Source organism: Schistocerca piceifrons, chromosome 2, assembly GCF_021461385.2.
Source record: "Schistocerca piceifrons isolate TAMUIC-IGC-003096 chromosome 2, iqSchPice1.1, whole genome shotgun sequence".
NCBI classification, from domain to species: domain Eukaryota; kingdom Metazoa; phylum Arthropoda; class Insecta; order Orthoptera; family Acrididae; genus Schistocerca; species Schistocerca piceifrons.
Window position 1 is genome coordinate 1,027,497,315 of NC_060139.1, and position 12,810 is coordinate 1,027,510,124.

The 12,810-nt window shown below is 39.6% G+C and overlaps 1 protein-coding gene across 1 annotated transcript; it reads left to right on the plus strand.

Moving 5' to 3' along the window:
* Positions 1-10,039: 10,039 nt before the first annotated feature.
* On the plus strand, positions 10,040-12,521 carry LOC124777922. Its single transcript, XM_047253474.1, has 2 exons — positions 10,040-11,143; positions 12,046-12,521. Exons 1-2 carry the CDS (start codon positions 10,991-10,993, stop codon positions 12,514-12,516), a joined length of 624 nt encoding a protein of 207 aa, XP_047109430.1. The 5' UTR covers positions 10,040-10,990; the 3' UTR covers positions 12,517-12,521.
* The last annotated feature ends 289 nt before the right edge of the window (positions 12,522-12,810 follow it).

Below are 12,810 nucleotides of genomic sequence, written 5' to 3' on the forward strand. Positions count from 1 at the left end.
TTACCTATCCTCCTGTCTGAAAAAGACAGGAACTATTTTCACTACAGACTCTGCACAGTTCCTGTCTCTTTACCACCCTGCTTGTTACTATTGGTGGCCATCTCCCTCTACAATAAATCCCCAATGCCTACCGGCTTGCTCTACTGGCTCCAGAACTGAAACCACCTTTCTAGTCATCATGACCAACTACTTCCTCACCAATCATTACTTCTCCTTTGAAAGCATCACCTTTAAACATATCTGTTGTGCAGCCATTGGCACTCATATGGTACAATCCTATGCAAACCTATTCATGCCATCTAGAAGGATCCTTTCCAGCTACGCAGAATCCCAAACCCCTCATCTGGTTCAGATTCACTGATGACATCTTCATGATCTGGACTGAGATTGAGAGCATCCTGTCCTCAATTCTTTCTCCCCCATTCACTTCACCTAGCCCTCCTCGGCCCAACATATGACCTTCTTCAATGCCAATCTCTACCTTACAGATGGCACAGTCAGTACCTCTATCCACATCAAACGTAGCCACCTGTAGTTATCAGATATGAAGTGACGAGCAGTTCCTCTGAATATGCCAAGGGTCTTGCTGAGGCCTTTGCAGACAAACTAAACTTCCCCCATCTCGTCCAGAAAGTGCAAGAGTAATTAAATCATGTTCTCGACCAGTGTTTTGACAACCCTGAAATGAGAAATATCCTTCCTACCCCTCCCACAGTGGTACTCCACAGCCCACACAACCTATGCAATATCCTTCTCTTTCCTTATTCTTCCTCTGCTCACAACTCCTTGGCCCACAGCTCATTTTCCTCTGAAGTCACATGGCATTGTTGGCTTGGAGAACCCAAGCGGTAGATTTAGCCACGTAGTCAGCAAGACTTTTCCTCCTCCATGCACAATGGCCTATTTCCTTGCAGATATGGGGGATTGTCTTATATGTATTTGTTGAGTGTCGGTGATTGCAGTATATGTATATATGTATTCTGTGGTGTTATGTTTGTTTTGTATGGTGATGATGATGATGATGATGGTAAGAGGAGGAGAGAAGGGAATGATGAAACCCAGTGCTGATACATGCCTACTCCTTTCGAACAGCACCAAGGATGTCACAGGGCTTAACACTCCATCCAATGGACAGACCACCGTCAACAGCATCATATGCCCTCACATCATGAGGTGCTACAGAAAGGCATGATTTTAATTCCGGACATTGGCACAAAGAATAATGATCAGGGACTTTAGTGCCACCTCACAGGCATATGTTAGTGACCTCAGCTATGGGGGTGGGTTTATATCCCTGTAAAAGACCTTGATACAATATTTGTCCCCATACATCTTCCCACTACCACTTACTCCAGTCCAGTCACGTGCAATTCCTACCTCCATTAAAGGCAGAGCCAACTGTGAAAGCAACAATGTAGTCTACGAACTAAGCAGCAACAACTGTGTGGCTCTCTACATGGATATGACCACTAACATACTATCTGTCCACATGAATGGCCCTGCCAAACTGTGGCCAAGAGACAGCCTCTATCAGTATAAGTCTGTTATCAGAAAACAATGCAGTTTTTGAAATGCCTTTACTAAATTATTTATGTAAGTAAAGAACAATAGTATTTCATGTACTGACTCATAAGAAACCATATTTAATGTTTTCCAAACCAAATTTAGAACCATTCCAGTGGCATTATTTATTAATGTGGCTGTATGGTATCTGTTACTACAATATGTCTCCATCCATACAACAGGAATTTTTCGAACACAGTAATGTTTAAGCTTCCTTAACAGATTTTGTGATCTACATGACTGAACATGTTGTCACGATTAGAGAAAATTCCAACAGATGAATGTTGCTTGCTTATTTCCACAAAAACTGAGTTTGAGAGCTGATATGTCACTTTTGTTATAGACAATTTTTCATAAAAGCCCAACTGAACAGATGTCTGAAGATTATTCTCAGAAAAAAGGAACAGTATTCAGTTACAAATTGTCAACTCAAAATTTTGATGATCATGGTTAAAAAAGCAACCAAACACCCCATTAATATATGTGTATATAATCATTCCTCCTAAACCAATTGATAGTTTCAACAAGACTTGATACATGTATCATTTATTACCTGTGTGAGAAAGAACCACATACCTTAGATAGGGTTGGGGGGAGTGAGACGAGGAGGAGCTGGTGAAGACTGGGTGACACAGAAACGCAGCTCAGGAGTGTCTGGAGCAATTTTAACCAAATCTTGTATATATGCGAGTCATTATTTGTATAAAAATGCTTTGTAGGTAATACATCCATAACTGCCATACCTAGAGGTGGGTGTGGGGATGAGAAGCCATGACATTTAAAAATATTCAATAATGACCAATACTGACTCCATAGTTTTTGGGGTTGATAGGTTCACTGATGACATTCCTGATTATTTTTCACCCCTGTGTGTGTGTGTGTGTGTGTGTGTGTGTGTGTGTGTGTGTTTGCGCGCGCGCGCATATGTGCTCACCTCTTCAACACCTGAAACAATTTCTACCAATTAAGTACACACATAATGTGAAACCTTGAAAACACCCCTTGGCAACCTACAGCTGAGAGTGAAGGTGAAAAGGGGTGGCATAAAAGCATCATTCAGGAATGCCTGGAGCAATTTCAACTAAATCTGATATCAACATGACATTTTATTTTATTTATTTTTTAATAAAAGTACTGTGGGAGTAAGATACTCCTAGTGATGGGAATGGGGATGAGAATGGAGTGATATGTAAATATTTTCTACAGCAACCTGTTGGTATTTCTTGGAATACTTTAAAAGTATGAACTGCAATTTGTCTCTCATATGTGCTGTTCAATGTCAGCCAGATTACGAGAATGAGCACTACAGCAAGTCAATAATTTTTTCAATAGGTTTTGAGACCACAGATCATGTCTCACAGCTAAATATCACAAATAATAAACATCCTCTCTGGAGCTGTATGGTGTAAAACAAAAAAGAATCAAGAATACATATGTATGCGATATAAGCGCAACGGGGTCGAAGGCGTGGGGGAAAACCTAGTGTGTGTGTGTGTGTGTGTGTGTGTGTGTGTGTGTGTGTGTGTGTGTGTGTACGAGGTGCTATCCAAAATTTTTGGGACTGGTGCTACCATCTGTTGAAAACCTTACCTTTGGACTAATGGTCACCATCACCCTTGAAGTAGTTCCCATCCGCACGTACACACTAGTCCCAGTGCTTCTGCCACTGGTCAAACGTTTTCTGGAAGTCCTGTCTTTGAGGGTGTTTATCACCGCCAGCGATGCTTCTTGACTCCTTTCTAGAGTGTCGAACCAACGGCCTTTCAACTTGAGTTTCAGTTTTGGGAGTAGCATGAAGTTGCAAGATGCCAAATCTGGTAAGTATGGTGGGTGGGGTAGAACTGCCATCTTGTTTTTTGCCAAAAAGGTCCTGGAGAGCAAGGACGTGTGACAGGGCGCGTTGTCGTGATGCAGCAGCCAGTTTCCTTGACGCCAAAGTTCGGGCCATTGTTGCCCCACATTTTCACGGAGCCATCGCTAAATGTAACAAAAGTACACGGAATTCACTGTTTGGTTGGGTGGGACGAATTCTTTGTGCACAATTCCCTTGGTATCAAAGAAAACAATGATCATTCTCTTCACTTTGCTCTTCACCTGTCTCGCCTTTTTGGGTCTTGGAGAGCTCGGGCTCTTCCGCTGGGACGGTTGTTGCTTTGTCTCTGGGTCATAACCGTAAATTCAGCTCTCGTTGCTGGTGATAACCCGTGATAAGAAGGATGGATCATCAGATGCGGTCTAATGAAGGTCCATGCCTGCTTCAACACGCTGTGCCTTCTGATCGGCAGTCAAGATACTTGGCACAAATTTTGTGGTGACACGATGCATGCCCAATTCACCAGTCAACATTCATTGACATGTTCCATAACCAATACCCACTTCATCCGCGAGGTCTTGAATGGTTCGATGTTGATCTGCAAGAAACAATTGTTGAAGTTTGGCAACAATGTCTGGCAATGTGCGGCTAATGGGCCTTCCAGTGCGAGCATCATCTTCAATGTCTGTACGGCCGGCCCTGAACCGAGCATGCCACTCAAACACATGCGTACGGCTCATGCTCTGGCCCTCAAACACTTGTTGAATCATTGCAAGGGTCTCCATAGCACTTTTCCCGAGATTCGCGCAGAATTTGATACACATACACTGTTCTGTTCATGGACCCATCGTAAAATCGACACACACCAAACACAGAGTATTATGGAAATCACTGTGGACATGCAACAAGTCCTCCCAGTTGAATGCCACTCCGCACACTGACTCATCAGATATGCAGCTCTCGCCACCTAGCGGTGCAAAGATCTACTACTCCTACTTACCCAGATGGCAGCACCAGTCCCGAAAATTTTACATTCCATCTCTTATACTAACAACTGGCTGTGCAGAGAGGCCAACTATTTTTTTAAAATAAATGTAGGAGTAGGCCAACCATTTGTTGTAAAATGTTCAATGCAGTGTTCATTCCCAGTTAATAAAAGATGCAGATGGGATAAAGATGGCTGGGATTAACTGTTTCCTACATCATCAAATTAAATTCTCATTAAAACTGTTTGTTCACACAAGTTCAGAATATTTGTAGTATGACAGAAGACTGTTCTCTTTGGTTATAACCAATTCAGCACACATATTAAAGTTCCTTTAAGGTGAAAATAAAAAAAGTGTCTCTATCATATGTAGTGGCAATGACCTTACTGGAGTGGATACAACGGTTCCCATCACATCACCAAAATTAAGTGCTGTCGGGCATGACCGGCACTTGGATGGGTGACCATCCAGGCTGCCATGTGCTGTTGCCATTTTTCGGGGTGCACTCAGCCTCGTGATGCCAATTGAGAGCTACTTGACTGAATAGTAGCTGCTCCGGTCAAAGAAAACCATCATAACGACCGGGAAAGCGGTGTATGACCGTGCGTCCCTTCTATCTGCAGCCTCAGCTGAGGAAGACACCGCGGTCGGATGGTCCCAATGGGCCACTTGTGGCCTATTGATGGAGTGCTTTTTACCATATGTAGTAATATCGCCACTTCCACAGCATTTATCTGTCTCAATTACAAATCAGGAAAACCCACTGTGAAAATAGTTCTAAGGTTGTCAGAATCCCAATCGTAGTCTAGCCCAGGTTCCTTTGTTCATTTTCAAAATGTGCAAGTAGGTTAATCATTCAAGAAATCTCACTTACAACCACTCATGATGTGTCACACTGAAAGTTTGTACCAGACTGATCCAGGTTCAAAATGGCTGACAATAGTTCAATCAGAGGCACTCATGATGCTGAAATCCGTTCATTTTACAGTACATTATACATTTATCTTTCTTAACCCTTTTGCAGTCAGCCATTTTGAACCGTGAATGCTAAAAGTATCATATGTTTTTATACTGTCATGAAGTGTTTCATTTCAACAGCCATATATCATGCTGCATTCAATTTAAAAATATGAAAAAAATGCCACTTATTCATTGTAGTTTACAAAGCATACCCAGATTCACATATATCTTCACTTTAAATTGTTTATAAGTGATGAAATAAAAAGTATTTTTAAAAAAATAATATAAATTTGCTTTTGTTTCCATATAATTGTCCATAAAACCCATACAAATTTCTGAGAAAAACAAAATTTTTAACATTATTTACAGGGATAATAATTACAATAACTGTACAGTACATAAAGTTCTGCCTGATGTATGCAGTCCTGTCACACCTAACCCTTGTGTTCTGGAAGAAAATACATTTTGCCAAACCATGGAAATGTCTTTATGATTCTGTGCATGAGAATGAATACAATATAGGTCTTTTGTTGAGTCCCATATTCAGTAAGCATGCTATGATACCTCTTCCCTCAGCTCTTGTGACATTTTTCAATTTTTTAGATGGGCTGCACAAAGTAGCCACATGTTTAAATATAAATTGCTTACCTGAGCAATTTGTTTCAGTGACAGTTAGTTGAAGTAACACTGCAGTGAAAACTAAATTGAAATATTCAATTGAAAAAGAGCCCAGTGATGGCATATGGTGCAGTCCAGACACATTGTGAATTGGATGTGATAGCAGCTGTGGTGTTTCAGATGTAATCACTTCAATGTATTGTGTATTTTCCATTCTGTCATCATTTTCAATCTCTATACCAGCACAAACATCATCTTTCAACTGCTGCTAGTTTCACTAAAATATTCTCTATGACTAGTATTTACCAACAACTCACAACTTCTGTCTTTTATTACAAAATTGAAAAAGTGAATGAAATAAACAAACTGCGAACATGAACTTAAAGAAAAACAGCACAGAAACAATATTAAATAACAATAGTGCATAAAAACAACAATGTCAGATGAAATAACACATTGTAAACAGTGTTACAAAGAATGACGTCAACAAACAAACAACACAGTATTAGAGTTATCAATTGATGGTAAGTCATTGCAACAATGCTCAAAAATAGATAACTATTGACGTACATGTAAACTGAAAGATTGAGCATCAATACTGAGCATGCTACTTACATCTAGAAGTGAATTTTGTAAGCAGTGAGAAAGTAAACAGCATTCTGACAACATTGGCGTCAGTAGGGTGTAATAATAAATTATCTTAAGGGTTAACACCGATCAAATCTTAATTAACGAGGCATGTTTTTAAGTAAGAACTGTTCTGAAATTAAAAAAAGACGTGCTAAGATATCTCAATAATTTTATTTTTACATGAAAGCCTGTGCCTTGATCTACTTTTCTACATAATTTCTGTCAATATTGAGGCACTTGTCATAACGTTATACCAGTTTTTGAATACCCTCCTCATAGAAGTCTGCCGCCTGACTTGTTAACTACTGCATCACTACTGTTTTGACTTTGTCATCGTCTTGAAGACGCTGACCACAAAGGTGTTTCTTCAAGTGCAGGAACAGATGATAGTCACTGGGTGCAAGTTCGGGGTTGTACGGAGGATGATCTAGAGTCTCCCATCGAAAAGGTGTGATGAGAACTTTGGTCTGATTCACCACATGCGGATGGGCATTATCTTGCAGCAAAACGATGTCCTTGCTCAACTTGCCATGTCTTTTGTTCTGAATTGAACGGTGCAGATTGTGCAATGTCTTACAGTAAGCTGCTGCATTGATTGTCTCATTACAAGGCAGAAATTCCACAAGCAATACTCCTTTCCTGTCCCAAAAAACTGTGCACATGATTTTCCAGGCAGAAATTGTTTGCTAAAAACTTCACTTTTCTGGGTGAATCTGAATGCCGCCATTCCATGGACTGTTGCTTTAATTCTGTTGTGACGTAGGCCACCCATGTTTCATCACCCGTAACAATTTGGCTTATCAAATCATCACCGTCATTGTGGTACTGCTCAAGGAAAAGTCAATGCACTGTCTAAACATTTGGTTTTGTGCACATCCGTCAACATTTTCGGTACCCAATTTGCACACAATTTTCGGAAATTCAAGTGCTCGGTCACAATGCCATACAAAACACTACGAGAAACATTAGGAAAGTCATCCTGCAAGGAGGAAATCGTAAAGCGTCTGTTTTCTCTCACCTTATTGTCCACTTCCTGCACCAAACTTTCATTAACGACCGAAGGACGCCCACTCCATTGTTCATCATGCACATTTGTGCGGCCATCTTTAAATGAATCGCTGATTGCACAAACAACACTTGTCCACTTTTTAGTTAAATTGAGTTACGAGCTGATTTCCATGTTATGGCGCTCCCTCTATCGAATGAATGCAGAAACAACATTTGTCCATCATTCTTAATGGGACAAACATGATCCCGACGTTTTGAGTGAGAGGAGAAAGAACAGGACTAGTGCTATTTCTGCAGCCAACATTGGCTAGCCTGTTGTGTAATATTGTCTCTTTGTTCGCACGGTTTTTCTTTGTGAAGCACAGCAATGTTGAACAGGGAAGATATGAATATACATGATGGTGGTGAAAGTATAAAGAGGAAAAAAGGTGTAAAGAATGTTGGGTATCAGCATGAAATCATAAAAAGGTCGCGAATTAAAGGTTTAGAGTACAAAAACTACAGTGGAAAGTTAGTTTCAAAGAAAAGCACTGGTGTGGACTGCAAGTAAGTAATGTTATATGTCAGTAAAATAGTAAACTAATGATTTATTGCGTGACTGAAATATCTGTGTAATTTTGTAGATGTCGTAGAAACTGTTTTGGAAGAATTCCTGAAGAGGGAAGAAATGAAGTATTTTCACTTTTCTACAACATGACATCAAAGGACGCACAAGATTTTTATCTCCAATGGCTGATTACTATAGGCAATATTTCCAGAAGGTGAAGAAGACTACCAGAAGGAGGCAACTGCAAACCAAGATGCAACAACTTTCAGTATTTTATTAATTCCAGCACTGGACGATCAGAGGTATGCAAGAAAGCTTTCTTAAGTATCCATGATGTCACAAACAAAAGGGTAAGGAGGATAAGCAATCTGCTTGCTTGTGGAAAGTCACCTAGTGACCAGAGGGGTAAAAATGCATCGGGAAATCAAATCAATAGTGCAGAAATAAGTTTGATAAAGGTGCGATTCCGAACACGACCGGCTGCAGGCGGCACCACTGGTTGCCATTGTTTGCAATGTGAGGTGTGCTGAACGCGGCGGCAGCCTCGTCTGTCGCTGTATACCTGCTTCGGCGGCAGACCGCACATCTGGTCAGGGACCAGTAGTGCCGCTGCCGCCGAACCGCATAGCGACCGGAGACTGCTTTTACTGGCCGAATATACCCACATTTGTGTCTGGCAAACATTTTGGTGGAGGTATATTAAACTCCTTTGCAGCTATTTTCTTGCCCATAGCCGATTTCTGAAACATACCGTTATCAGACTCTTTTCTGTAAGTGCCGACATCAACACTAATGAATTTACAATTTGCGTCCACAATAGCCAGCAGAATAATTGAAAAAAATCTTTGTAATTAAAAAACAGAGATCCACTTTTCTCTGGTGCCCTTATGCGAACATGTTTTCCATCGATAGCACCTACACAATTAGGTATATTGCATTTAAGCCAAAATTCTTCTTCAATACGTCTGAAATCTGATTCAGTAGAAGGTGGCATCAACATGGGCTGCAGCTTTATTCTTAATATCTTCAAAACATTTTTAACAACTCTTGATATGTAAGATGGTGATATACAATAGGCAAATGATAAAGACCGGTAACTTTCGGCTGTGGCTAAGAATCTGAAACAAATGAAAACATACAGCTAATATAATTTCCATTTACAGGTGATGACTGTAAGAAGAAGTAGAAATTTTTAAGGGACGGTTACCAGAGGTTCAAGAAGGAAAGCAAATTAGGAACGGACTCTGCTGCATCAAAAAATTCAAAAACAAAAGGACAAACAGCTATCGTTCCTTGACAGTGTTGCACAACACAGATCTGGAGGAATAAATATTACATTGACATCATCACAGACAACAATACAAGAAAGCCAAGAAGACAGTGGAGATCGAACTCGTCAACTGGACCTTTCAGCATCACAGGAAGAAGATATGGCAGAAACACATACAATAGGAAATAGTGGTGAAACATCTGTGGTAACAAACGATGGACGTTATGTGCCAGCACGGAAAAGAAAACACAGTAAAGTTCGTAGTAATGATGATACAATATTACAAATGTGGAAAGAAAGGGACGAAATTAGGCAAAATTTACTAAAAATGTTTATGGAACACAATGATGATTATATTGACTTATTTTTCTGTCACATCAGCACCGTTGTCAGGAGTTTACCTCCAGTTTATAAGGCAGAAGCCAAAAGAAAAATTAGTATGATCATTTCTGATTATGAAATAATGGCTGCACAGTGCAACACACATCAGCAGCCCTTCAACCTCCACAACTCTCTCACAAAGTCTTGGAACTGCAGCACAATCTAATAATGTATAACATTTTGTGGACATAGCGTCAAATATAATTTTTCTTCTGCACTTATTACGTTTCTTAGGCACTGTGGCATCTTTAATAAAACTGAGCACAAAATTAAACTATCTTTTATTTAAACGACAGTAGTTCCTGAAGATATTTTCATCACCTAACAAATGTATTTTTATCAGTACTGTGTAACTACCTTCTGCAGTTCTACTTTTATATAAAGGCATTACCAGCTTTCATCTTTTCCTGGAATGCAACAATAAAATGTCATCGTCCTCCTCTTCCAACAACAGCGCAATAACATTGGTGGTGTTAACAGACATCTCGCCTCGCGCAGTTGTTCCTGGCAACTGCATAACTTGTCTGTCGCTGCGTTCTGCAACGCACCGACTGCAGGCTGCAGCATTGCCATCTGACTTCTGCAGCTGCGGCCGGTCGCTGTCGCCGTGTTAGGAATCGCACCTTAATTGATAACATAAATTCCTATCCCCAAAAAATTACTCACTATGGCACAAGAGAACAGCATTATTTAAATAGCCAACTTAATGTCAAAATCACGCATGAGCAGTTCAGATTACGACATCCCCAAGCAAGTAATATTAAGTACGAATTTTATTTAAAAATATTCAAAGAACGTTTTTCACTTACATTTCATTGACCACAAGTTGACATATGTGGTACTTGTGAAGCGCTTCAAAATAAATTATGAAACAAAACACTGAATGAAAAGGCTAAGAGGGTTGCCGCTGCAGAAATGATGGTTCATAAACACAGGGCTGCAAAGTTTTCTGCTCGTATTCGTGAAGTACAAGTACTGTGTCAAAAAGACGAGGATGTTGCAGGTATTGCCATAGATTTTATGCAAAATTTGTCCCTTCCTACCATTCCAGTTCAGGAAGTTTTCTACCCTTGGCAACTCAATGTTAATGTATTCAATATCCACAAGCTGAAGACAGGATATGCAACATTCTACATTTATCACGAAGGTGACCAAACATAAAATACCCGCATATATTTTCAGATGGCTGCCCAGGGCAGAATAAGAATAATACTATGGTCAGGTTTGTCATGGCAGTTGCAGCATCTCAGCGTTTACTCAGAATTTATCATTATTTCCCGGTCAGGGGCCATTCATTCTTACCCTGTGACATGGACTTTGCAGTGATTAAGAGAAAAATTCGAGCTGTTGATAGGATTTATAGCATCATGCAGTTTGTAGAACTTATTGTTGCTGCAAGTACCTTTAACAAATACCAGGTTAATGTTGTTTCAACAGAGTTTGTACTGGCTTTCAAACAATGGTGGCCTAAATTTTATAAACACAATGCCTTGTCTTTAGAAACAATGAACAGCAAAGTGCTCACAAGGAATGAGAAACAATCCTTCACCGTTTCAGAATTCATGGAATTTGAATACAACAGTGAGTGTAGTGGGAATGTCATTGCAAAACCATACATTGGAAGCCTGGTGACTCACACTTTTCGTTTACTTCTTGCTTTAAAAACAACAGTAACTCTAGCGACAGCTGCAGCATACGAAAAGTGTGTACCACTAAGTGAGAAGAAACTAGCTGACCTCAAGAAATTGGAGCCGTATGTCCCTGAAGAGAACCTATGCATTTACAGAGTTCTCTACAACTGGCCTTCAGTAGACAGCAGAGGGCCTGACAGTGAATAACAGACATGGGTACAAGCAATATTTCACTAAGCTTGCTCTTTACCTGATTGTAATTTGTACTTAAAAGTAGTTGTTCAGAATCTGTTATGTACACATAGAATAAGAATTTTGGTAATGAGAAATAATACAGCTGATCTTCAGAAACTGTTATGTAGCCTAATAATAACAATTTTTTGTACTGAACATAATAACTTTACAAATAAACTGCTGAATAACACAGACTTAACTTTCTGGCAGCCAACTGATTTCAGAAACAGCACATGTCCATGAACTTTGCGTATTTAAATCATTATATACTCTAATCATTACATCATTGAAAATAGTGTCTGGACATCACCAGAAACTGTGCCGTTCAAAGTAAAATAGAGCTGTCAAAGAAAATAGAATTCTCAGGCCCACAAACTTATTTTTCCATTTTTCTCAAAATCAACATGCAGTTTGTAGAACTTATTGTTGCTGCAAGTACCTTTAACAAATACCAGGTTAATGTTGTTTCAACAGAGTTTGTACTGGCTTTCAAACAATGGTGGCCTAAATTTTATAAACACAATGCCTTGTCTTTAGAAACAATGAACAGCAAAGTGCTCACAAGGAATGAGAAACAATCCTTCACCGTTTCAGAATTCATGGAATTTGAATACAACAGTGAGTGTAGTGGGAATGTCATTGCAAAACCATACATTGGAAGCCTGGTGACTCACACTTTTCGTTTACTTCTTGCTTTAAAAACAACAGTAACTCTAGCGACAGCTGCAGCATACGAAAAGTGTGTACCACTAAGTGAGAAGAAACTAGCTGACCTCAAGAAATTGGAGCCGTATGTCCCTGAAGAGAACCTATGCATTTACAGAGTTCTCTACAACTGGCCTTCAGTAGACAGCAGAGGGCCTGACAGTGAATAACAGACATGGGCACAAGCAATATTTCACTAAGCTTGCTCTTTACCTGATTGTAATTTGTACTTAAAAGTAGTTGTTCAGAATCTGTTATGTACACATAGAATAAGAATTTTGGTAATGAGAAATAATACAGCTGATCTTCAGAAACTGTTATGTAGCCTAATAATAACAATTTTTTGTACTGAACATAATAACTTTACAAATAAACTGCTGAATAACACAGACTTAACTTTCTGGCAGCCAACTGATTTCAGAAACAGCACATGTCCATGAACTTTGCGTATTTAAATCATTATA